This window comes from Choloepus didactylus, chromosome 1 (genome assembly GCF_015220235.1).
Source record: "Choloepus didactylus isolate mChoDid1 chromosome 1, mChoDid1.pri, whole genome shotgun sequence".
NCBI classification, from domain to species: domain Eukaryota; kingdom Metazoa; phylum Chordata; class Mammalia; order Pilosa; family Megalonychidae; genus Choloepus; species Choloepus didactylus.
The window spans coordinates 198,223,402-198,248,399 of record NC_051307.1 but is presented as its reverse complement, the minus strand read 5'-3'; the positions used below and the strand labels follow the sequence as shown (position 1 = coordinate 198,248,399).

Here is a 24,998-nt window from a genome sequence, read left to right as displayed (position 1 = left end):
AACAGTTCACTGCAGGCCAGGGACTTCCAGCCTCCAATTCTGGCATTTGCATAGGGGAATTTGGGTTTGCTTCCCTGCCCTGCTGTTATGTACTCATTGAAGAGATTGCTGTTATTTCTGTCTTTTCAAATTCACTTTTTTTTTTTAATGTTCATTTTATTGAGATATATTCACATACCACGCAGTCATACAAAACAAATCGTACTTTCGATTGTTCACAGTACCATTACATAGTTGTACATTCATCACCTAAATCAATCCCTGACACCTTCATTAGCACACACACAAAAATAATAAGAATAATAATTAAAGTGATAAAGAGCAATTGAAGTAAAAAAGAACACTGGGTACCTTTGTCTGTTTGTTTGTTTGTTTCCTTCCCCTATTTCTCTACTCATCCATCCATAAACTAGACAAAGTGGAGTGTGGTCCTTATGGTTTTCCCAATCCCATTGTCACTCCTCATAAGCTACATTTTTATACAACTGTCTTCGAGATTCATGGGTTCTGGGTTGTAGTTTGATAGTTTCAGGTATCCACCACCAGCTACCCCAATTCTTTAGAACCTAAAAAGGGTTGTCTAAAGTGTGCATAAGAGTGCCCACCAGAGTGAACTCTTGGCTCCTTTTGGAATCTCTCTGCCACTGAAGCTTATTTCATTTCCTTTCACATCCCCCTTTTGGTCAAGAAGATGTTCTCCGTCCCACGATGCCGGGTCTACATTCCTCCCCGGGAGTCATATTCCACGTTGCCAGGGAGATTCACTCCCCTGGGTGTCTGATCCCACGTAGGGGGGAGGGCAGTGATTTCACCTTTCAAGTTGGCTTAGCTAGAGAGAGAGGGCCACATCTGAGCAACAAAGAGGCATTCGGGAGGAGGCTCTTAGGCACAATTATAGGGAGGCCTAGCCTCTCCTTTGCAGCAACTGTCTTCCCAAGGGTAAAACCTACGGTAGAGAGCTCAACCCATCAAACCACCAGTCCCCTATGTCTGTGGTCATGTTAGCAACCATTGAGGTGGGGTAGGCCAATACCCCTGCATTCTCCACAGGCTCCTCAAGGGGGCACTACATATTTTTTTCCTGGTTTTTTTTGTTGTTGTTTTGTTTTTTTTAACCTGTTCTTCCTTTTTAAATCAACTGTATGAAAAAAAAATTAAAAACAACAACAAAAAAAAAAAACAAAAAAGAAAAACATACAATAAAAGAACATTTCAAAGAGACCATAACAAGGGAGTAAGAAAAAGACAACTAACCTAAGATAACTGCTTTACTTCCAACCTGTTCCTACTTTACCCCAAGGAAGTTACATAGTATAACAACATTTCTGTGAACTTGCTCCTACTATATCCATCAGAAATTAACAGACCATAGTCATTCCTGGGCATCCCCAGAACGTTAAATAACATATCTGTTCTTCTTGGATTACTGTTCCCCCTTCGTTAATTGCTCTCTATTGCTAGTTCCCCTACATTCTACATTATAAACCATTCGTTTTACATTTTTCAAAGTTCACATTAGTGGTAGCATGTAATATTTCTCTTTCTGTGCCTGGCTTATTTCGCTCAGCATTATGTCTTCAAGGTTCATCCATGTTGTCATATGTTTCACAAGGTCGTTCCTTCTTACTGCCGTGTAGTAATCCATCGTTTGTATATACCACATTTTATTTATCCACTCATCTGTTGAAGGACATTTGGGTTGTTTCCATCTCTTAGCAATTGTGAATAATGCTGCTATGAACATTGGCGTGCAGATATCTATTCGTGTCACTGCTTTCCGATCTTCCGGGTATATACCGAGAAGTGCAATCGCTGGATCAAATGGTAACTCTATATCTAGTTTTCTAAGGAACTGCCAGACCGACTTCCAGAGTGGCTGAACCATTATACAGTCTCACCAACAATGAATAAGAGTTCCAGTTTCTCCACATCCCCTCCAGCATTTGTAGTTTCCTGTTTGTTTAATGGCAGCCACTCTAATAGGTGTTAGATGGTATCTCATTGTGGTCTTAATTTGCATCTCTCTAATAGCTAGTGAAGCTGAACATTTTTTCATGTGTTTCTTGGCCATTTGTATTTCCTCTTCAGAGAACTGTCTTTTCATATCTTTTGCCCATTTTATAATTGGGCTGTCTGTACTATTGTCATTGAGTTGTAGGATTTCTTTATATATGCAAGATATCAGTCTTTTGTCAGATACATGGTTTCCAAAAATTTTTTCCCATTGAGTTGGCTGCCTCTTCACCTTTTTGAGAAATTCCTTTGAGGTGCAGAAACTTCTAAGCTTGAGGAGTTCCCATTTATCTATTTTCTCTTTTGTTGCTTGTGCTTTGGGTATAAAGTCTAGGAAGTGGCCGCCTAATACAAGGTCTTGAAGATGTTTTCCTACATTATCTTCTAGGAGTTTTATGGTACTTTCTTTTATATTGAGATCTTTCGTCCATTTTGAGTTAATTTTTGTGTAGGGGGTGAGGTAGGGGTCCTCTTTCATTCTTTTGGATATGGATAGCCAACTCTCCCAGCCCCATTTGTTGAATAGACCATTATGACTCAGTTCAGTGACTTTGGGGGCTTTATCAAAGATCATTCGGCCATAGATCTGAGGGTGTATCTCTGAATTCTCAATTCGATTCCATTGATCTATATGTCTGTCTTTGTGCCAGTACCATGCTGTTTTCACAACTGTGGCTTTATAATAAGCTTCAAAGTCAGGGAGTGTAAGTCCTCCCACTTCTTTTTTCTTTTTTAGGGTGTCTTTAGCAATTCGAGGCATCTTTCCTTTCCAAATAAATTTGATAACTAGCTTTTCCAAGTCTGCAAAGTAGGTTGTTGGAATTTTGATTGGGATTGCATTGAATCTGTAGATGAGTTTGGGTAGAATTGACATCTTAATGACATTTAGTCTTCCTATCCATGAACATGGAATATTTTTCCATCTTTTAAGGTCCCCTTCTATTTCTTTTAGTAGAGTTATGTAGTTTTCTTTGTATAGGTCTTTTACATCTTTGGTTAAGTTTATTCCTAGGTACTTGATTTTTTTAGTTGCTATTGAAAATGGTATCTTTTTCTTGAGTATCTCTTCAGTTTGTTCATTTCTAGCATATAGAAACATTACTGACTTACGTGCATTAATCTTGTATCCCGCTACTTTGCTAAATTTGTTTATTAGCTCTAGTAGCTGTATTGTCGATTTCTCAGGGTTTTCCAGATATAAGATCATATCATCTGCAAACAATGACAGTTTTACTTCTTCTTTTCCAATTTGGATGCCTTTTATTTCTTTGTCTTGCCTGATTGCCCTGGCTAGCACTTCCAGCACAATGTTGAATAACAGTGGTGACAGCGGGCATCCTTGTCTTGTCTTGTTCCTGATCTTAGAGGGAAGCCTTTCAGTCTCTCATCATTGAGTACTATGCTGGCTGTGGGTTTTTCATTTATGCTCTTTATCATATTGAGGAAGTTTCCTTCAATTCCTACCTTTTGAAGTGTTTTTATCAAAAACGGATGTTGGATTTTGTCAAATGCTTTTTCAGCATCTATTGAGATGATCATTTGATTTTTCCTTTTTGAATTTTTAATGTGTTGTAATACATTGATTTATTTTCTTATGTTGAACCATCCTTGCATGCCTGGAATGAACCCCACTTGGTCATGGTGTATGATTTTTTTAATGTGTCTTTGGATTCGATTTGCAAGTATTTTGTTGAGGATTTTTGCATCTATATTCATTAGGGAGATTGGCCGGTAGTTTTCCTTTTTTGTAGCATCTTTGCCTGGTTTTGGTATTAGATTGATGTTAGCTTCATAAAATGAGTTAGGTAGTGTTCCATTTTCTTCAATGTTTTGAAAGAGTTTGAGTAAGACTGGTGTCAGTTCTTTCTGGAAAGTTTGGTAGAATTCCCCTGTGAAGCCATCTGGCCCTGGGCATTTATTTGTGGGAAGATTTTTGATGACTGATTGGATCTCTGCTTGTGATGGGTTGATTGAGGTCTTCTATTTCTTCTCTGGTCAGTCTAGGTTGTTCATATGTTTCCAGGAAATTGTCCATTTCCTCTACATTATCCAGTTTGTTGCCATACAGTTGTTCATAGTATCCTCTTATAATTTTTTTAATTTCTTCAGGATCTGCAGTTATGTCACCTTTTTCATTCATTATTTTGTTTATATGGGTCTTCTCTCTTTTTGATTTTGTCAGTCTAGCTAGGGGCCTGTCAATCTTGTTGATCTTCTCAAAGAACCAACTTTTGGTGATATTTATCCTCTCTACTGTTTTTTTGTTCTCTATGTCATTTATTTCTGCTTTAATCCTTGTTATTTCTTTTCTTCTACTTGGTTTAGGATTGGTTTGCTGTTCATTTTCTAGCTTCTTCAGTTGATCCAATAGTTCTTTGATTTTGGCTCTTTCTTCCTTTTTAATATATGCATTTAGTGCTATAAATTTCCCCCTCAGCACTGCTTTTGCTGCATCCCATAGGTTTTGGTATGTTGTGTTCTCATTTTCATTCGTCTCCATATATTTAGCAATTTCTCTTGCTATTTCTTCTTTAACCTACTGATTGTTTAGGACTGTGTTGTTTAACCTCCAGGTATTTGTGAATTTTCTAAGTCTCTGATGGTTATTGACTTCTAATTGTATTCCATTGTGGTCAGAGAATGTGCTTTGAATAATTTCAATCTTTTTAAATTTACTGAGGCTTGTTTTATGTCCCAGCATATGATCTATTCTGGAGAAAGTTCCGTGAGCACTAGAAAAGTATGTGTATCCTGGTGATTTGGGATGTAATGTTCTGTATATGTCTGTTAAATCTAATTCATTTATCAGATTGTTTAGGTTTTCAATTTCCTTATTGGTCTTCTGTCTGGTTGATCTATCTATAGGAGAGAGTGATGTGTTGAAGTCTCCCACAATTATTGTGGAAACATCAATTGCTTCCTTTAGTTTTGCCAGTGTTTCTCTCATGTATTTTGTGGCACCTTGATTGGGTGCATAGACATTTATGATTGTTATTTCTTCTTGTTGAATTGCCCCTTTTATTAGTATGTAGTGGCCTTCTTTGTCTCTCAAAACATTCCTGCATTTAAAGTCTATTTTATCTGAGATTAATATTGCTACACCTGCTTTCTTTTGGCTGTAGCTTGCATGATATATTTTTTTCCATCCTTTCACTTTCAATTTCTTTGTGTCCCTGTGTCTAAGATGAGTCTCTTGTATGCAACATATTGATGGTTCATTTTTTTTGATCCATTCTGCAAATCTATATCTTTTAAGTGGGGAGTTTAATCCATTTACATTCAATGTTATAACCGTGAAGGCATTTCTTGAATCAGCCATCTTATCCTTTGGTTTATGTTTGTCATATATATTTTTTCCCTCTCTCTATTAATATCCTTTATTGTACCCATACCGAATCTCTTTAGTACTGAACCTTTCTCCAAGTCTCTCTGTCCTGTCTTTGTTTCTCTGTCTGTAGGGCTCCCTTGAGTATCTCCAGTAGGGCAGGTCTCTTGTTAGCAAATTCTCTCAGCATTTGTTTGTCTGTGAAAAATTTAAGCTCTCCCTCAAATTTGAAGGAGAGCTTTGCTGGATAAAGTATTCTTGGCTGAAAATTTTTCTCACTCAGAATTTTAAATATATCGTGCCACTGCTTTCTCGCCTCCATGGTGGCTGCTGAGTAGTCACTACTTAGTCTTATGCTGTTTCCTTTGTATGTGGTGAATTGCTTTTCTCTTGCTGCTTTCAGAACTTGCTCCTTCTCTTCTATGTTTGACAGTGTGATCAGTATATGTCTCGGAGTGGGTTTATTTGGATTTATTCTATTTGGAGTTCGCTGAGCATTTATGATTTGTGTATTTATGTTGTTTAGAAGATTTGGGAAGTTTTCCCCAACAATTTCTTTGAATACTCTTCCTAGACCTTTACCCTTTTCTTCCCCTTCTAGAACACCAAGGAATCTTATATTAGGACGTTTTATATTATCTATCATATCCCTGAGGTCCGTTTCAATTTTTTCAATTTTTTTTTCCCCATTCTTTCTTTTATGCTTTCATTTTCCATTCTGTCATCTTCCAGGTCACTGATTCGTTGTTCAACTTCCTCTAGTCTTGTACTATGCGTGTCCAGAATCTTTTTAATTTGGTCAACAGTTTCTTTAATTTCCATAAGATCATCTATTTTTTTATTTAGTCTTGCAATGTCTTCTTTATGCTCTTCTAAGGTCTTCTTGATATCCTTTGTATTCTGTACTATGGTCTCATTGTTCATCTTTAGTTCTTTGAGTAGCTGCTCCAGGTGCTGTGTCTCTTCTGATCTTTTGATTTGGGTGCTTGGGCTTGGGTTATCCATATCATCTGGTTTTTTCATATGCTTTATAATTTTCTGTTGTTTTTGGCCTCTTGGCATTTGCTGAACTTGATAGGGTTCTTTTAGGATGTGTAGACCAATTGAAGTCCTTATCTCTAATTTATCAGATCTACAGCTTCGCGGAGTACACTTTCTCTAACTAACCAGCAGGTGGTGTCCACGAGCCACCTGTTCTCCACAAGCCAGTTCTCCCCTGCTTTGCCTTTGTGGTGAGTAGGGGAGTGAGTCTTGTGGGGTCCAATTGGTGTACCAAGCTTGCGTGTGTAGTTGGTGTTGCCCACCCTGTATATGGGGCGTGTTTCTGGGCAGTCAGGGAGGGGGGGGTGGCTCTAACAATCAAATCTCCCTGGTGATCCTGGAGTTTTAAAGCTGCTGCAATAGTCTAATCCTTCAGTTCAGTCCTGCCACAGTTTGTCTCTGCCACTGACCCACAAGTCCTTGGTATTGGCGTATGGCTCCTGAGACTTGTAAGTGGGTCCCTCTTCCAGGCCGTGCACCCCCTGGTCCTCTGTTGAGGGATGACTGTGCTATGTCACAGGTGAGTGCCGTCCCCCCAGGGCGGTTCTGGGCTGCTGGGCTGTGTAGGGAGGCTCCCAGTCTGCTGAAATGATGGCTGAATGGGGCTTTGTTAATTCACACTGCTCCACCTTCCCAACTCTGGGACAATCAGCTGAGGTTGCAGGGAAGGCTAATGTCCACGCCCAGTTTTGTGGAGTGTGCCTGTTATTTGAAGCACTTCCGTCACACTGGGTTGTGTGGGGCAGCTCTGGGCTATGGGGCTGGCGATGGGCAGGAGTGTTTCCTGTCCACCAGGATGATGGCTATGAGCGGACACCCCCCTTTTCTTGGGAAGTTGTGGTGTTTAGTGAAATTTCTCAGCCACTGGATTATTGCCTTTTGTCTCAGAGCTCTCTTAGTTCTGCTCTTGTCTTGACCTGCCCAAATTGCAAGTCTTTGAAGCTTTCTGTATTGGGCTTCTTAGAGTAATTGTTTTACAAAAAGAAAAAAGGATTAAAAAGAAAAAAAGGGCCCTCCTCACAGATCTAATGGGTTATTGAAATGCTAAGAGACAAAGCAATTAGGGCCATTAAGGAAAGTTCCACAGGGCAGAGAGATCAGCTTTTCTTCGGGATTTGCATATGAGCCTGAGGGCCTGAGCTCTGCCCTTCCCCTTTCTATGTTCACCAGAACTCCAAAAATCCTCCGCTTTTATTTTGGAGTTTTTTGTGCTGTTTTTTTTTTCTATGTCTGTCTCCTCTCTGCTGTGCTGGCTGCTCTCAGATTCTCTGGTGTCTGGTCTCAGTCTATCTATGGTTGGAGTTTGGATCAGTAGAATGAGTTTCCGATAAGGGCTGCCACTTCAGTTCTCCCTTCTCCTTCCCGGAGCTGACAGCCCCTCCTCCCACGGGTCTGAGCCTGGCAGGGAGGGGCGCGGGTCCCCTGGCTGCAAAAACTTACAGATTTCGCTGATCTCAGCAGTTCGACATTTTCATGAGTGTTGTATGAAGTATGCCCAAAGTCAGATTGCTCTGTGGTGTCCAGTCCACGCAGTTCCTGGCTTTCTACCTACTTTCCTGGAGGAGTAACTAAAACATACAGCTCACCAGTCCGCCATCTTGCCCCGCCTCTCCTCAAATTCACTTTTAAAATGTAACTCTAGCCCCCTTGACTTGACCTTTTTTTATTGGAGTCTCATGTCCTTTGTTATTTAAAACTGCTCTGCCATTTTTCCTTCTTGAGGCTTGTAGCCAGCACCACATACCTGGGTTTGGAGCTCTTCCTTCCTTAGTGGTTCTGAACTTTCACCTGGGAGGTCCTGTAGCTCGTGGTCTGAGGCTCTTCCCTTAGCACTGATCCATCTGTGAGTGGATTCAGTCTCAGCCATTGCTGTCTGGGCACCCACTATGTGTAGAACATGGAGTGGGTACTTTCTCATATCCTCTGTGAGGCTGGTCCTACTCTCAGTTTACAGATGAAGAAATAGAGATGCAGAGTAACTTACCTGGGGTCACACAGTAAAGTCGCTGTTTAACCAGTGTGCTTGTCAGCTCTGCACTGCCAAGAAATTATCTCAAGCACCTTTGCCATTCACCTTCATGTTTCCAAGGTACCAGGTACCTGGCACTGTGTCTACCCAGAATAGATACCCAGTGAATGTTTGTGGCAAGGGTGAGAGAGGTGACTAAATCAGGAGTTCAGGCCTTTTCTGTTCCACCTTCCCACTCATGGCTGGGCCATGGGCCTCTTCCCTTGCTCAGTCCCTCACTCAGTGCCAAAATCCGCATGGCCCTGGAGACCTCTGTGGTTCCTGCCAGGAATTAGAAGCTTGGGATCCTTCCTCATCTCTGGTTTCCAGGTGGCCTTCTGGGTCTATGACTACCATTGTCCCTCCCCACAGTGGACACTAGGGGGCAGAAGGAGTCCATCTATAGGGTGAGTGAGAAGGGTGCTCACGTGCTCCTCTGTCTTCACAGGTCCACTGTCACCAGCCAGCTGTGGGATATGGTCCCCCAAACAGGCATTAGCCTGGGGAACCTGTTTTCAGGAATATGTCCTCAGCATCTATCCTGAGGGCTCCCTTTGTTCTCCCCTTATGAGTCTGGCCTTGTAGGAAACAAAAGGAGCAGTGCAAATTACAGCACCTAGGTTTCATGATTACAGAAGTAGGTGTAAAGAACTGTATATTGTGTACTTGCAGTCTGTTGATAACCATTTTTTGAGCTTCTGCTGTATACTGGCTGCCATAGGGCCCACTGGGGATAGAAAGATGAAGAGAGAATGAGTTCTGCCCTTAAGAGGCTTACAGTGAGATGGGAGAGAGAACCTAATAGTCAACTGAGTATCACGACAGGGGTGGGTGGGCACTGTGGGTGCTCCAAGGAAGAGTGCCAAACCCATCCTGGAGGGCAGTGATTGGGAAAGGTCCCTAGAGGAGATGCCTGGAACAAATAACGAATAAATTATTCTGGAATAAATCAGAGAAGCAGCTCAGAGTCGGGGAGAGGGACATAGGTCAGAGAAGTGTCTTCAGGCAAAGTGAACACAGCAGAAGGCCAGCCCCAAGTCTGGTGGCACCATCAAGCACTCCCCACCCTGTACCACCCTCCGTCTCCAGAGTGACTTCCCCCATTACGGTCGTGGCTTAACACTGAGGTCAGAGACTGTGAATCTGGAGGAGGCCCTTGAAAGAAAGTATAAACCAAGGACTTGAGGCCAGGTGCAATCCACTGGCCTGAAAACTGGGAACAAATCAGAGAGCAGGACCCAGGTGCTATCTTGTCACTGGCAGAGGACCCATCGACAGCCTGCTTGGGGCCACAGAGAGACACAGGAGGAACCAGGATTGGGAGCAAGAACCCTTGTCTTCAAAAAAAAAACACAAACCAAAAAGCAGCTTTATTGAGATAAGATTCACACACCAATACCATTCATCCAGTTGAAGTGTACCACTTGGCGGGTTTTAGTATATTCACTTATATTGGCAACCATGATAACCAATCTAATTTTAGGTAACCCTCAAAAGAAACCCCAATCCCATTAGCAGTCACTCCCCACATCCCCTAAGTCCCAGCCCTAAGCAGCCACTAATCTTTCTCTATGAATTTACCTATTCTGGAAATTTCATATGAATGGAATCATCCAATATATGGCCTTTTATAACTGGCTTCTCTCACTTAAGCATGGAACCTTGCTTTGTACCAGGCCTCTGCCCACTGGAGCCCAATAAGGCATCAATAAAAACAACTAATACTGCTTTGTAGACACATCATGTAAGTCAGGGCATGTCTGTCCCAGCACTGAGATGGGGTATTTCCCTAGAGCTCACACAGCAGAGACCCGTGTCTCCCAGATTTATGCCAAGAACTTCCCAACTTCCCAATCATTTTCCCCTCACCTTAGCGAAGGTAAGCTTTGACACCAGAACCTTTGTTAATTTCTGTCAGCCTTTTTTTAATTATTATTTATTTTGAAATACTTTCAAATTTACGGGACAGTTGCAAAATTAATACAAACCCTGTACAGAGAACTCTAGCATACCACACCCCCCACCCAGATACCCAAGTCCACCAAATTTAACATTTTGCCATATATGCTGTATCATTCTATCTGTCCATCAGTCTGTTAATCCATCTATCCATCTATCTGTCTATCTTTCTATTTGTCAATCCATTTTCTGAACATTTGCATGTAGGTTGTATACATCATGTTCCTTGAACACTTATTGCTGCCAAATACAGTTCCTACGAACAAGGATATTCATTTATGTAACCGCCTTAAGTGCTGTTGTCAAGTTGAAGAAATTTAATATTGATACAAAGCTTACAATCTATATTCCGATTTTTTCATATGTCCCCAAAATTTCTTTTTGGGTCTTTTCTCCTCCATTACCTGTCCAGGATCGTGTATTGCATTTAACTGTGATTGTTTTTTTAGTTGCTCATTTTTTTTTTTTAATTGTGGGAACATATATCCAACATCAGCTTTCCCATCTCAACCATCCCAAGCAAACCATTCACTGGGATCACTCATATTTACTTGATTGCAATATCCTCCCCACCTTCAATTACTAAAATGTTCCCATCTCCCAAACAGAAACCCTAACTCATTATGCATTAACTTCTCATTCCCCTGCCCTTATCCCCACCCCTGGCAATCTGTACTCTAATTTCTGTCTCTGTGAGTTTGCAAACTCTGATATTTTCTTTGTAGTTACTGTGGGGCTTAAATTTAACATCTTAAATCTGGAACAATTCTGTTTACTTAGATACCACCTTCAGTGGTATGCACAAACTGTGTTCCTATACCCTTCCATCTTCCCACTTTATATAGTTTTTGTCACAGATTGCATGTTTATACATTATAAGTCCAAAACCACTCACGTACTACATTTTATGCATTTGCCTTTTAGATCATGTAGGAAGTCAAAAGTGGAGTCACAAACCAAAAATACAATAATGCCAGCATTTATGTTTAACCATGTTATTACCCTTATCAAAGATCTTTATTTCTTCATGTGGCCTCTAGCTGTTTTCCAGTGTCCTCTTATTTCTCATTTTTGAATGACTGTTTTGCCAGATACAGAATTCTTGGTTGGCAGTTTTTTTGCTCTCAGCACTTTTAATATGTCATCCTACTGCCTTCTTGGCTCCATGGTTTCTGATGAATAATCAGCACTTAATCTTATTGCAGCTCCCTTGTATATGACATGTTGCTTCTCTCTTGCAGCTTTCAGAATTCTCTGTCTTTGACATTTGGTAGTGTGATTATATGTCACAGTGTTGTCTATGGGGGTTTATCCTGTTTGGGGTCTGTTGAGCATCTTGGTTATATATATTTGTGTCTTTTATTAAATTTGGGAAGTTTTCAGCCATTATTTCTTTGAATATTCTCTTTGCTCCTTTCTTTCTTCTCCTTCTGGGACTCCCACAATGCATATATATTGGAACACTTGAAGAGTTCCCACAGGTTCCTCAAGCTCCATTTACTTTTCTTCATTCCTTCTTCTTTCTGCTCCTTAGACTGGATGATTTCAACTGTTATTATCTTCAAATTATTTGATTCTTTGTTCTGCCAGCTCCAATCTGCTGCTGAACTCCTCTGGGGAATTTTAAATTTCTGTTTCCATGGTCTTCAGCTCTGTTTGGATCCTTTTCATAATTTCCATCTTTCTGTTGATATTCTCCTTGTGTTCTTCTTTTGTTTTCCTGATTTCCTTTAATTCTTTGTCTATGTTTTCCTTTAGCTCTTTGAGCATATTTAGGATCATTTTTTAAAAGTCTTTGTCTGGTATGTCCTTGGTCTTGTTCTCCTCATTGATGGTTTCTAATGCTTTAATTTTCCTCCTTTGCCTGTGCCATCACTTCTTGTATCTTCGTATGTTTTGTAATCTTTTGTTGAAGCTGGGATATTTTGATATTTTAATGTGTTATTGCTGGGATTTAGACTCTGAGGCATCTGCTCCTTAAACTTATATCCAGTTAGTGTTACGACAGAGCTCTCCTTAAATGCCAGGAGCTAACTGAAAAGAAAAGAAAACACCTTTCCCAGTCTTTGCAGATTGACCTGTGTGAGCTTCAGAGCTTATCTTTACAGTGAGTTTAGAGAACAGCTCCAGACCAAAGCGTGGGGGCCTCCCTGGTGCTTTCAGCATGAGTCTTTTCTTGGGCATACACATTGGCCCTTGGTATTCCCCTGTTTACATGGATAAAAATATCCCGTCTTCCCTAGGACACAATTTTCCTTGCAGTTCCAGGCACTGCACCGTATGTCCTACAGCCAGCAATACTTTGTTCCAGGCAGCATGACTTGAGTCCTCTCCCCCAGCGTTCTATAGGAGAGCTCTGTGAACTGCCTTCTCCACACAGGGCAAGTTCTAGGACAGTTGTTTCCTCAGGCCACCCCAGACCAGTTGAGCCATACATACATGCTCCCAGTGTGTGTATGAGAGTTATTCTGCTCCCTCCAGAACCAGAACCAGGATCCACACTGGGAGCATCGGCCCGCTCTGCACTGAGCCAGTGAGGAGTAGCCAGCCAGGGGCCATGAGATCCTACGTCTTTTAAATAGCCTTTTTCTTGATTCAGTGCTCTCCCTGTTACTGCAATCCTCTAACCGTTTTCTGGAGCTTTGAGAAAGATGTTTCTGCTAGTTCTTGCTGATCATTCAAAGCTTCTGTTGGGGGCAGAGCCCTGAAGCAGCTCACTCCCTTAGTCAGGTGTTTTTATTTATTTATTTATTTTCAGTGACAGGAAAATCCCACAAATTTTTACCATGGTGGGAAAACAGCAGCTGGCATGGAGAAGGAGTCTGTAAAATAAAATATGTTTTAAAGAGTATTGTTTTAAGGAACACACAGTAATCTATTCTGTTCTACACATCTACCTTAAACTCTTGTTGTTACTTGGTGATCAAGGTGGTGAGTAAAAAGGTATGCAGTGTTGGAGACTGTGCCAGTTTGAATGTATTATGTCCCCCAGAAAAAGCCATATTCTTTGATGCAATTTTGTGGGGCAGACAGAATAGTGGGGATTAAGTTGGAACGTTTGAATTAGGTTGTTTGCATGGAGATGTGCCCCACCCAGCTGTGGGTGGTGACTCTGGTGGGATACTCCCATGGAGGTGTGACCCCACCCATTCAGGGTGGGCCTTGATCAGTGGAGCCATATAAAACATGCTGACTCAAAGAGACTGGATGGAGTGCAGCTGTGAGTGATGTTATCTGAAGAAGAGCAAGCTTGCTAGAGAGGAATGTCCTGGGAGAAAGCCATTTTGAAACCAGAACTTTGGAGCAGACTCCAGCCATGTGCCTTCCCAGCTAACAGAGGTTTTCCGGACGCCATTGGCCATCCTCCAGTGATGGTACCTGATTACTGATGTGTTACTTTGGATACCTTATGGCCTTAAGACTGTAACTGTATAGCCAAATAAACCCCCTTTTTATAAAAGCCAATCCATCTCTGGTGTTTTGCATTCTGCAGCATTAGCAAACTAGAACAGAGACACACAGGTGCCAGTGCATAAACAGCAAGCCTTTGTCTCCAGTGGCTCCTTCCTACACGTGCTTGCTATAATGACTTAGGCCAGGCTCAGAATTTTTATATTATAGATCACAGAAACAGGCTCAACAACTCAACCCCTCAGGATTCTTGTCCCCAGAGGAATTTGATTATTGTAGAACATTAAGGGATCTAAATGAAATAACATGTACTGAAGTGCCTGCCACAGAGCTTGCACATAGTAGGTCTCAGTAAAGGCCTTGTATGCATCTTTGACCCAACCATCTTCCTCTCCAGGCTTGTCTTGGTCCAGCCCTACTCCCTCAACACCAGCCCTCTCTACCACCAGCTTCTAGCCAGAACAAATGTACTGTTGTGTCAGGAGCACACTGCGCTTTCCCTGTGTCTCTCCCTTGTCTTTTATTTCTCTTTGACCTGTGGGTCATTTAGAAGTGTATTTAGCTTCCAAATATTTGGGGATTTTTTGTTATTGATTGCTAATTTAATTTTGTTGTAGCCAGAGAACATACTTCATATAACTTGAATTCTTTTAAATTTATTGAGATTTTTTTTTTTCTATGACCTAGAATACAACCTGTCTGGTAAATGTTTCAAGTACACTTGAAAAGAATGTAAGTTCTAATGTTGGTTGTGGCGGAGTATTCGCATAAATATCAAGTAGGTCAGGTTAGTTGATAGTGTTACATCCTTACTGGTTTCCTGTCTACTTATTCCATCAATTATTGAGAGAGGGTTATTGACATCTCTAACTATAATTGTGAATTTGTCTATTCTTTCTTGAAGTTTTATCACTTTTTGCTTCATATGTTTTGAAGTTCTGTCATTAGGGGCATAAATATTTAGTATTGTGTGTCCCCTTGGTCAATTGATGTTTCTATCATTATGGCATGACCTTCTTTATCCCTGGTAACATTCTTTGTTCTAAAATCTTCTTTATCTGATTTTTTGACTAGTGTTAGCATGCCATATCATTTTCCATCCTTTTATTTTATCTGTGTCCTTATATTTAAATTGCATTTCTTGTAGGCAACAGACGGTTGAGTCTTGCTTTTTTTTTTTTTTTTTATGATAACTGCAAATCATTATGCTTTATTAAAATAAAAGTACACAAAACAACAACAAAACGTAATGTTCAAAGCCTTAGAAGGGTTTTGAACAATGGAGTCACTTGAAGTGTATTCTCACAGCAGTGTAAAATATTGATTGGAAGTGTGAATGCAGAGGCTGAGAGACCACTTAGAAGTCTATTCCAATAGTACGGGTGAGATACAATGAGGTTCTGAACTAAGGTAGACAGAATGAAAAATGGAGAGGTATGGGGAAAAAAAATAAGTGCTCTTTTATCAAAAGATAGTCTTTCAAGTGAGATATTTCAAAGTAAAAAAAAAAAAAATGAACCTATTAGACAGAGCTTGTTTGTTCTGGGTTTGATAAGATTGAGCTGATGAAAATCACATTTTGGGAGCAGGGCATCAAACCACATTCTACCTATGGAATAAGAGATGATTCCACAAGTTGTGTTAACAATTATCTTTAGCTTTTATTCCTACAAGGAGTGCCATCCAGAAAAATCATTACTCCCTATTTACACAATATGGTAACGATGCAAATCCTTAGTATATATGGTATTTGCTTTTAAGGGGATATAATTTTTTTGTTTGGGGGGCATTTATTGTATACACTTAAACCTAAAAGGCACAGCGTCTCACAACAGCTTTGGCTATTCAACCATCTGAAGTCTGACTTAAGAACATCTAAAATACACTTGCATTAGTTTCCTGGGCTGCTCAAGCAAATACCATGAAATGTGTTGGGTTAATCAATGGGAACTTATTCACTTATGGTTTGGGCTAGGGAAAAGTCCAAATCAAGGCATCATCAAGGTGATGCATTCTTCCTGAAGACCGTGGTGTTCTGGGGCTTGCCGCTGATGATCTTTGGTCCTTAGTTTGTCAGATGGCAAGGAACAGCATCTCCTGGTCTCCCTTCACTTCCCGGTTATGATGTTCAGCTTCATGCTTCCTGTGGCTTTCTGTCTGTCTGAATTTCATTCTGCTTATAAGGAACTCGAGTAATAGGATTAAGACCCATCAGATTGAGGTGGGCCAGGCCACACCTTTCCTGAAGTAACCTCATCAAAAAGATTCTACCTAAAATGGGTTCATACCCACAGAAATGGATTAGGTTTAAGAACATGTTATTCTGGGGCATATATAGCTTCAAATCACAACACTCAAATGTGTTTTCTCCTGCATCAACATGGAAGTTCAAAAACAGTTGATTTTACAATTTTAGGGCTAATAAATATAAAATTAATATAACATTAGAACTGGTGATGCATTAACCTCAGAATTTTAAGGCTCAGCATCAAAAACTGCTAACTCATAGAATGCAATAGCTTGTAATAATGAATCATATAACTCTTCTACTCTGTTTTGTTCAGTAGATGAAAACATCTGTCTGTAGCGGACTACTTTATCCAATGGGAAGAATACCCGAGGCTCTGCCTTCAGTACAGACTCTGAGAGAAACTGCTTCACTAGTTCTTTTCCACTAGTCCGTGTGTCAGTGATCATCAGTTCAAAGTGCTTCCCTACTGCATTTCTGTTCATGCTTAGCACCTGATGCTGGCCATCCTGGGCAAATGTTTTATTTAATAAAGCGTACAGCATGGCTTCTATGATATGAAAATGCAACAGTATAGGAAACAGAGACGAGTTCTGAGTTGAAAGTCCTGTTTTTTCCAGAATATAGAAATCAGCTTTAGGCATCTTTGAAATGAATGAAGAAATCTGTTCTAAATAGACAGATGATGGGTATGTTCCTTTCAATAATCTACAACATTCATCTTGTTGCAGTCCAGTACTGTCAATTTGCGATCAAGGTGAGCCCAGGCAATTCTTCGAGTACCAAAAACAATTGATACGATACTATTAACTGCCTTTAGTCTCTCTCTTCCTATATCTGGTTTGAGGAGCTTTCCCAAGAGCCGATTTTCCTGTGATTTTCTTTTTTTCCCCCTTGTATCTGGACAGAGAATGGAGTTACAAACTTGAATGGTAGTCTTATACTGAAAAAAGGGCACATTCATTAAACTCTCCAAATTCTGAAATGGCCCAAACTTTTCTCTGTAGTGTACAATATTGATGGACTTTCTTCCACGTAGCAATTTGAAGGCTTCAAGTTCTTTATTAGATGCTGTATTCAACACATGCAAGATGGAAGCCTGCTGTTCCAAAGAGAAGAGTTTGTCAAATGCATTTCCACACTCCTTTGTATTTCCATCACAAAAAGCAATGTTGGGAGTAATTTTCTTAGTTGCAGTGGATTTTTCCCGACAGCAGGAATTATGTAGTGTCTGAAACAGCAGTGACCTCAGTGGAATTGGAAAGCATCTCCATCTCCCTCCCGCTACGAGGAAACTAGGAACGTTCATCTCCCATTAAGTCAAGTGGAGTCTTGCTTTTATGTAATCTGACCATCTCTGCTATTTAATTGAGGTGTTTCGACTATCTACACTTAATGAATGTGATTATTGATAAGGTTAGGTTTGAGTCTGTCATCTTGCCATTTGTTCTCTATTTGTACCATCTGTTTTTTGTTCTCTTTATCTCTTTTTCTGCCTTCTATCTTATTTTTTGGCCATTTCTTTTGTTATTTTTTAATTTGTTACTTTGGGCTTTAGAGTAAACATCTTTAACATCACAGTCTGTTCCAGTTTGCTAAAGCTGCTGTTATGCAAAATGCCAGAAATGGAGTGGCTTTTATAAAAGGGATTTGTTAGGTTCTAAGGCCATGAAACTGTCCAAACTAAGGCATCAACAAGAGGATACCTTCACTGAAGAAAGGCCAATGGTGTCTAGAACAACTCAGCTTGGAAGGCATGTGGCTGGTGTCTGCTGGTCCTTTGCTCCCAGGTTCTGGTTTCAAAATGGCTTTCTCCAAAATGTCTCTGGGCTTCTGTCTCCCTTGTTTCGGTCTCTCAGCTCCTGTGCATCCTTGCTTATTCTCCCAGGGTGTTTCTCTCTAAACGTCTGGGGTTCTCTTTTTGCTTCTCCAGGGCAAACTCTGGGCTTAACTCTTAGCGTAACGTCTCCAAACATGTCTCTGCATATCCAAGCATCTCCAAGCATCTGGGTCTATGTGGGCTCTCAGCTCTCTTAAGGACTCCAGTGATCTAATTAAGACGCACCCTGAATGGGCGAGGTCACATCTCCTTGGAAACAATCTAATCAAAAGGTCCCACCCACAATATGTCTGCCCGACAAGATTGGATTAAAAGAACATGGCCTGAACAGGTGATTGTACACCATGGATGATTGTATGGTATGTGAATATATCTCAATAAAACTGAATTTAAAAAAATAAAGAACATGGCCTGTACTGGGGTACATAACAGTTTCAAACCGGCACACAGTCTACCTCCAGAAGTTTTGTACCACTTCATGTATTGGATAAAAACTTTATAATATTGAACTTCCATTTGTTCCCTCCAACCCTTTGTGTGGTTTTTGTTATATGTTTACTTTTCGATGTTGCAAACCCTACCAAATATTGTGGTTTTTTTTTTACATAGACTTAAATAATAAGAAAAATATCTTAATTATTTGTCCACATAACTACCGTTTCCAGTGTTCTTCATTCCTTGTGCAGATCCATATTTCCAACTGCTATTTTCCTTCTGCCTGAAGAAATTAATTTAACATATCTTGCAGGGCAAGTCTACTGGTAATGAATTCTTTCAGCTTTTGTTTGTTTCATAGTCTTTATTTTGCCTTCATTTTTTGCAAGATAGTTTTGCTGGGTATAGAATTCTTAATTGACAGGTTTTTTTTCTTCAGTTCATTAAAAATGTTGCTCCACTATTTTCTTGTTTGTATTGTTTCCAAAAAAATTTTTTGCTATTTCTTGACTTTGTTCTTTGCACAGAAAGTATCTTTTTTCTCTGCCTACTTTTAAGATTTTCTCTCTATCATTGGTTTTGAGCATTTTAATTATGATGTTCTTTGGTGTAATTTTCTTTATATATCTTGTGCTTGGGGTTCATTGAGATTCTTGTGGATATATATAGCTTTAATTGAATTTGAAAGTTTTCCAGCCATTATTTCTTCAAATGTTTTTTCTGTCCCCCGTCCCTCCTTCAGAGACTCCAATTACAAATATATTAGGCCATTTGAATTGTCCCACAGTACACTGATGCTCTGTTCTTTTTCTTTTTTTTAATTCTTTTATCTTTGTGTCATTTTGGATAGTTGCTATTTCTGTTTTCAAGTTCACTAATCTTTCCTTCTGAAATGTCTAATCTTCCATTAATCCCATGCAGTTTTTTTGTTTTTTTTTAACTAAGACGTTATAGCTTTTATTTTGGGTTTTGTTTATTTCTTCCATGTTTCTAACTCTCTTTTTGAACACATGGGATAAATAATAACTGTTTTACCACCTTTGTCTGCTAATTCTAACATCATTGTGAGTTCAGGGTCTGTTTTTGTTTTGGTTTTTAAGAATTGACCCCTTTCTAGGCTCTGTTTTTTTTTTTTTTTTTCATTTTTATTGAGATTGTTCAGATACCATACAATTATCCAAAGATCCAAAGTGTACAATCACTTGCCCCTGAGTACCCTCATACAGCTGTGCATCCATCACACTTAATTTTTGTTCAATTTTTAGAAACTTTTCATTACTCCAGACAAGAAATAAGTGAAAGATGAAAAAAGAAAAAAAGAAAAGGAAACTCTAATCCTCCCCTATCCCTAACCAACCCCCCTCAATTGTTGACTCCTAGTATTGATATAGTACGTTTGTTACTGTTTATGAAAAAATGTTGAAATACTACTAACTGTAGTATATAGTTTGTAATAGGTATATAGTTCTTCCCTATATGCCCCTCTATTATTAACTTCTAATTGTATTGTCATACATTTGTTCTGGTTCATGAAGTGATTTCTAGTATTTGTACAGTTGATCATGGACATTGCCCACCATAGGATTCAGTTTTATACATTCCCATCTTTTGACCTCCAACTTTCCTTCTGGTGACATATATGACTCTGAGCTTCCCCTTTCCACCTCATTCACACACAATTTGGCGCTGTTAGTTATTCTCACATCTTGCTACCAACACCCCTTCATTTCCAAACATTTAAGTTCATCCTAATTGAACGTTCTGCTCATACTAAGCAAGAGCATCTACATTTCTTCCACAAGGCAGGAGGGAGAGTCAAAGAAGGTAGAGAGGCAAAAGAAAGAGGAAACAAAAAAATGACAGCTAGGAAGCAGCAAAAGGAAAAATAACCTTAAATCAAAGTAGAATAAAGAATCAGACAATACCACCAATGTCAAGTGTCTAACATGCCTCCCCTATCCCCCCCTCTTATCTGCATTCACCTTGGTATATCACCTTTGTTACATTAAAGGAAGCATAATACAATGATTCTATTAGTTACAGTCTCTAGTTTATGCTGACTGCATCCCTCCCCCAATGCCTCCCCATTTTTAACACCTTGCAAGGTTGACATTTGCTTGCTCTCCCTCGTAAAAGAACATATTTGTACATTTTGTCACAATTGTTGAATACTCTAGATTTCACCAAGTTACACAGTCCCAGTCATTATCTTTCCTCCTTTCTTGTGGTGTCTCACATGCTCTCCATCTTCCTCTCTCAACCGTATTCATAGTTACCTTTGTTCAGTGTACTTACATTGTTGTGCTACCATCTCCCAAAATTGTGTTCCAAACCACACATTCCTGTCTTCTATCACCCTGTAGTGCTCCCTTTAGTATTTCCTGTAGGGCAGGTGTCTTGTTCACAAAGTCTCTCATTGTCTGTTTGTCAGAAAATATTTTGAGCTCTCCCTCATATTTGAAGGACAGCTTTGCTGGATACAGGATTCTTGGTTGGTGGTTTTTCTCTTTCAGTATCTTAAATATATCACACCACTTCCTTCTTGCCTCCATGGTTTCTGCTGAGAGATCCGCACAAAGTCTTATTAAGCTTCCTTTGTATGTAATGGATCGCTTTTCTCTTGCTGCTTTCAGGATTCTCTGTTTGTCTTTGACATTTGATAATCTGATTAGTAAGTGTCTTGGCGTAGGTCTATTCATATCTCTTCTGTTTGGAGTACGCTGCGCTTCTTGGATCTGTAATTTTATGTCTTTCATAAGAGATGGGAAATTTTCATTAATTATTTCCTCTATTATTGCTTCTGCCCCCTTTCTCTTCTCTTCTCCTTCTGGGACACCAATGATACGTACATTATTGTACTTTGTTTCATCCTTGATTTCCCGGAGACGTTGCTCATATTTTTTCATTCTTTTCTCCATCTGCTCCTTTGCGTGTAGGCTTTCAGGTGTTTTGTTCTCCAGTTCCTGAGTGTTTTCTTCTGCCTCTTGAGATCTGCTGTTGTATGTTTCCATTGTGTCTTTCATCTCTTGTGTTGTGCCTTTCATTTCCATAGATTCTACTAGTAGGTTTTTTGAACTTTTGATTTCTGCCGTATACATGTCCAGTGCTTCCTTTACAGCCTCTATCTCTTTTGCAATATCTTCTCTAAACTTTTTGAATTGATTTAGCATTAGTTGTTTAAATTCCTGTATCTCAGTTGAAGTGTACATTTGTTCCTTTGACTGGGCCATAACTTTGTTTTTCTTAGTGTAGGTTGTAATTTTCTGTTGTCTAGGCATGGTTTCCTTGGTTATCCAAATCAGGTTTTCCCAGACCAGAACAGGCTCAGGTCCCAGAGAGAAGAAATATTCAGTATCTGGTTTCCCTGAGGGTGTGTCTTAGAAAATTGCTCCACCCTTTGATGCCTCAGGTCACTGTGCTTTTCTGCCCAGCAGGTGACGCCTGTTAGCCTATAATTCTTGACTGGTGTGAGGAGGTATGGCCGTGTTCCCCCAGGCTCTGGGGTCTGGTTCTGAATGGAAAGGGGCCCACCCCTTTCCTCCTAGAGAAGACAAACCCCTCAGGTGGAGGTCATTAGCATTTCAATGGTCTCGCTCTCTGCTTGTGCTGTCTCCACCCTTCCCAGAGTCACAGCCCTGGAAACTGAAAATGACTGGGGCTTTCTCCACTGAGCCAAAAAAGAAACAGATAGTCCCCTTCAGACCCAGTCCAAGGCAACCCTCCGGCTCTCCCAGGTCAGTCGTCACCCGAAGCCTCTGTCTGTTTTTTGGGGCTGCGTACCTGTAGTGAGCAGTTCACACTCACTGCTTAAAACCCCAGTTGGAGCTCAGCTGAGCTATATTCGCTTGCTGGGAGAGAGCTTCTCTCTGGCACCACGAAGCTCTGCAGCTCGGGCTATGGGGGAGGGGGTCTCCCGACCTGGTTCCACAGGTTTTACTTACAGATTTTATGCTGTGTTCTCAGGCATTCCTCCCAATTCAGGTTGGTGTATGATGAATGGATGGTCTCGTTTGTCCCCCTGCAGTTATTCTGGATTATTTACTAGTTGTTTCTGGTTTTTTGTAGTTGTTCCAGGGGGACTACTTAGCTTCCACTCCTCTCTATGCCGCCATCTTGCCCGAGTCCCTAGGCTCTGTTTTGATTGATTTTTCTTCTCATTGTGGGTTATATTTTCTTGCTGCTTTGTATTGCTTAGTAATTTTTATTGGATGGCAGATTTTATGAATATCACTGTGTTTGGGGCTGGATTTTTTTTTTTTTTTTAAGTCTTATAAATATTCTTGTACTTTGTTCTGAGACACAGTTACTTGGAAGCAGTTTGATCCTTTGGGTCTTGCTTTTAAGCTTCGGTAGGTGGAACCAATGCAGTGCTCCATCTAGGGCTAATTATTCCCCGTGACCAAAGTAAGACCCTCTGTGTGCTCTGTCTACTGCCCCATGAATCAGGGGTTCTTCCAGTCTGGCCGGTGAGAACAGGTGCTGTTTTTGGCCCTGTGTGAGTGCTAAGCATTGTTCCCTTTAATCCTCTCAGATGGCTTCTGCAGACTCATATGCTGATCAGTGCCCTGCACATCTCTAGAGTTTTCTCTCTGGGCAACTCTCTCCTCTAGTATCCTATCCTGCAGTCTCTAGTCGTCTTGGCGTCCTTGGTCTCTCAGCCTTGTCTCCTCCACTTAGGGAGTCTGCTGGGCTCCACCAAGGTTCCCTCTCCCTGCACCACAATGTGAAACTTTCTCAAGGCCGTAAGCTAGGGCACTTGTAGGGCTCACCTTGTTTCCAATCTCTCAGGAACCACTGCTGTTTGTCACGATGTCCAGTGTCTTGAAAACTGTTATTCATATATCCTGGCAGTTTTTTGGTTGTTTCTGGAGACAGTAAATCTGGAACCTGCTACATTATCTTAGCCATTCTCCCATGTCTTTGAATGTGCTTTCTTTGCTGCCTTAAACCCTAGACTGCCCTCTCCCTGGCTGAATTTTCTCTGCTTGGGGTCACCTATTCCAGAAAATAAGTCTTCCCTGGCATTCTGCCTCCCCCACCCAACGAGGGGCTGGGGTTGGCACCCCTCTACAATGCTCCCCTTGTGGTACTCCAATCCCATCATAATTGAATGTTTTCTTGTCTGTCATTTCTACTAAAATGGAAGATCCTTGAGGGAAGAGCCCTTTATTGGGGGAAATTTTCTTTGCTTTAGGAACTTTGTAGCAAACATGTAAGGTTTTAAGAAATATGTGGCTCTGTTCAAATTTGAGTTGAACAGGTAATCACATCTTTGTAACTATTTTGGATTCAATCACTTTACATAGGTTAAAAAATGTTTAATAGGGAAAAAATAAAAACTGAATTTAACAAAAGTTGAATTTCTGAAAAAGGAACAACATTTAATTACATAAAGAATAAAATGCTCATTTCTGCAGCAGTTTGCCACTTTAGGAGCCCAAAGTTGCTAAAATGTTTGCTATGGTCCTGTAGAACTTCTGGTCCCTACAAGCCGTTCATGTGCAGTCAGTCCTAAAGCGAAAGCTTAGGGATGTTTTTGGAGACAAGACCCTCTTGGTGCATGTCCCTTCTAAAAATAAAGATAAGTTTAATATAAATTGCTTTCGGATCTTTCTTACTTCCAATCATCAGGTTTAGAATGAGGCCTGTGCCTTAGCTAGTTAGCAGGGTGGAGCCACTGCCCTTGTGGGAAAGAGGGTAGTAGCCATCTGAACACCCTGCCTGGCACACACCATTTGCTCATATTTGACCTCTGACAGCAAGGCCCTTGGAACACGTCATGAGAAAATAAAGTCTCCTGGGACTAATTTCTTAGTCTCAGAGAAGGCAGAGAATAAACAGGGGGCTGAGGCTCTGACATGGAAAGATGAAAGCACCCTAGGGGATGTGGGCCAGCCGGGGCACAGCCAAGAGAGCTGACCTGCAGTGGAGCCAGCAGTGTTTGGCCTGGAGGACAGTGGGCTCAGCAGCTTTGCAAAGTGCTTGAGAGTGTGTCATGCAGAAGGAGGGCTCAGCCCCAAGGGCTAAAAAATGTTTAATAGGGAAAAAATAAAAACTGAATTTAACAAAAGTTGTATTTCTGAAAAAGGAACAATATTTAATTACTCTAAGACCATCAGGAAACAGCTGGACTGACAGATTTTATCTAGAATAAGCCCCAACTTCCTGAAGCCAAAAAGGAGGTGTTCTTCCAGGTGGTGGAGCATTCTGGCACTAGCCATGGTCAGAAGTGGGGGCTGGGTGAGATGACCACTCTGTAGCGGTGCTGACCCATTTATGATTCTGGATGAAACTCACATCCATGGCCTTACCCCTGCCACAAGTCATCAGCAAGCCCAGGGCATGTGGAAGGCACCCCACCAGTCCTGGGGTCTGGTTCCAGTCGCAGCCCTGCTTAGCCTTGACCTCAGGCAGGGCACTCAGCCTCCCTGGTCCTGAGCCTCCACCCTGCAAATGAAGAGTGACCCACAGATCTTCCTTGAGGCCCACTCAGCCTCCATGACATTTTTCCCTTGTCTGCTTTTCCTCGCAGGTCCTCATTCCCATGACCCGCTGCAATTCCCACAAGGAGAACATCCAGGGCCAGCTCAAGGTCCGCACACCGGGCATCTACATGCTCATCTTCGACAACACCTTTTCAAGGTAGGGGCCACCTCATTCGCCAGCTTCCAGGCACATCCACCGCGTTTCTCAGGGACAGAGGTGGACAAAGGAAAAA

The 24,998-nt window shown here is 40.8% G+C and overlaps 2 protein-coding genes across 3 annotated transcripts in view; one reads left to right on the top strand and one right to left on the bottom strand.

Moving 5' to 3' along the window:
- FYCO1 (FYVE and coiled-coil domain autophagy adaptor 1) overlaps positions 1 to 24,998 on the top strand; it is a 112,740-nt gene that overhangs the window by 82,053 nt on the left and 5,689 nt on the right. For both annotated transcript variants that reach the window (XM_037849137.1, XM_037849167.1), the window contains one exon: positions 24,813 to 24,922. In XM_037849137.1, coding sequence (XP_037705065.1) covers positions 24,813 to 24,922 — 110 coding nt within the window. The remainder of the gene's footprint in view (positions 1 to 24,812; positions 24,923 to 24,998) is intronic.
- On the bottom strand, positions 14,957 to 17,314 carry LOC119544079 (transcription elongation factor, mitochondrial-like). Its single transcript, XM_037849182.1, is given in 2 exon segments — positions 14,957 to 16,735; positions 16,738 to 17,314. Coding segments are annotated over 2 exon segments (1,080 nt in total). The 3' UTR covers positions 14,957 to 16,232.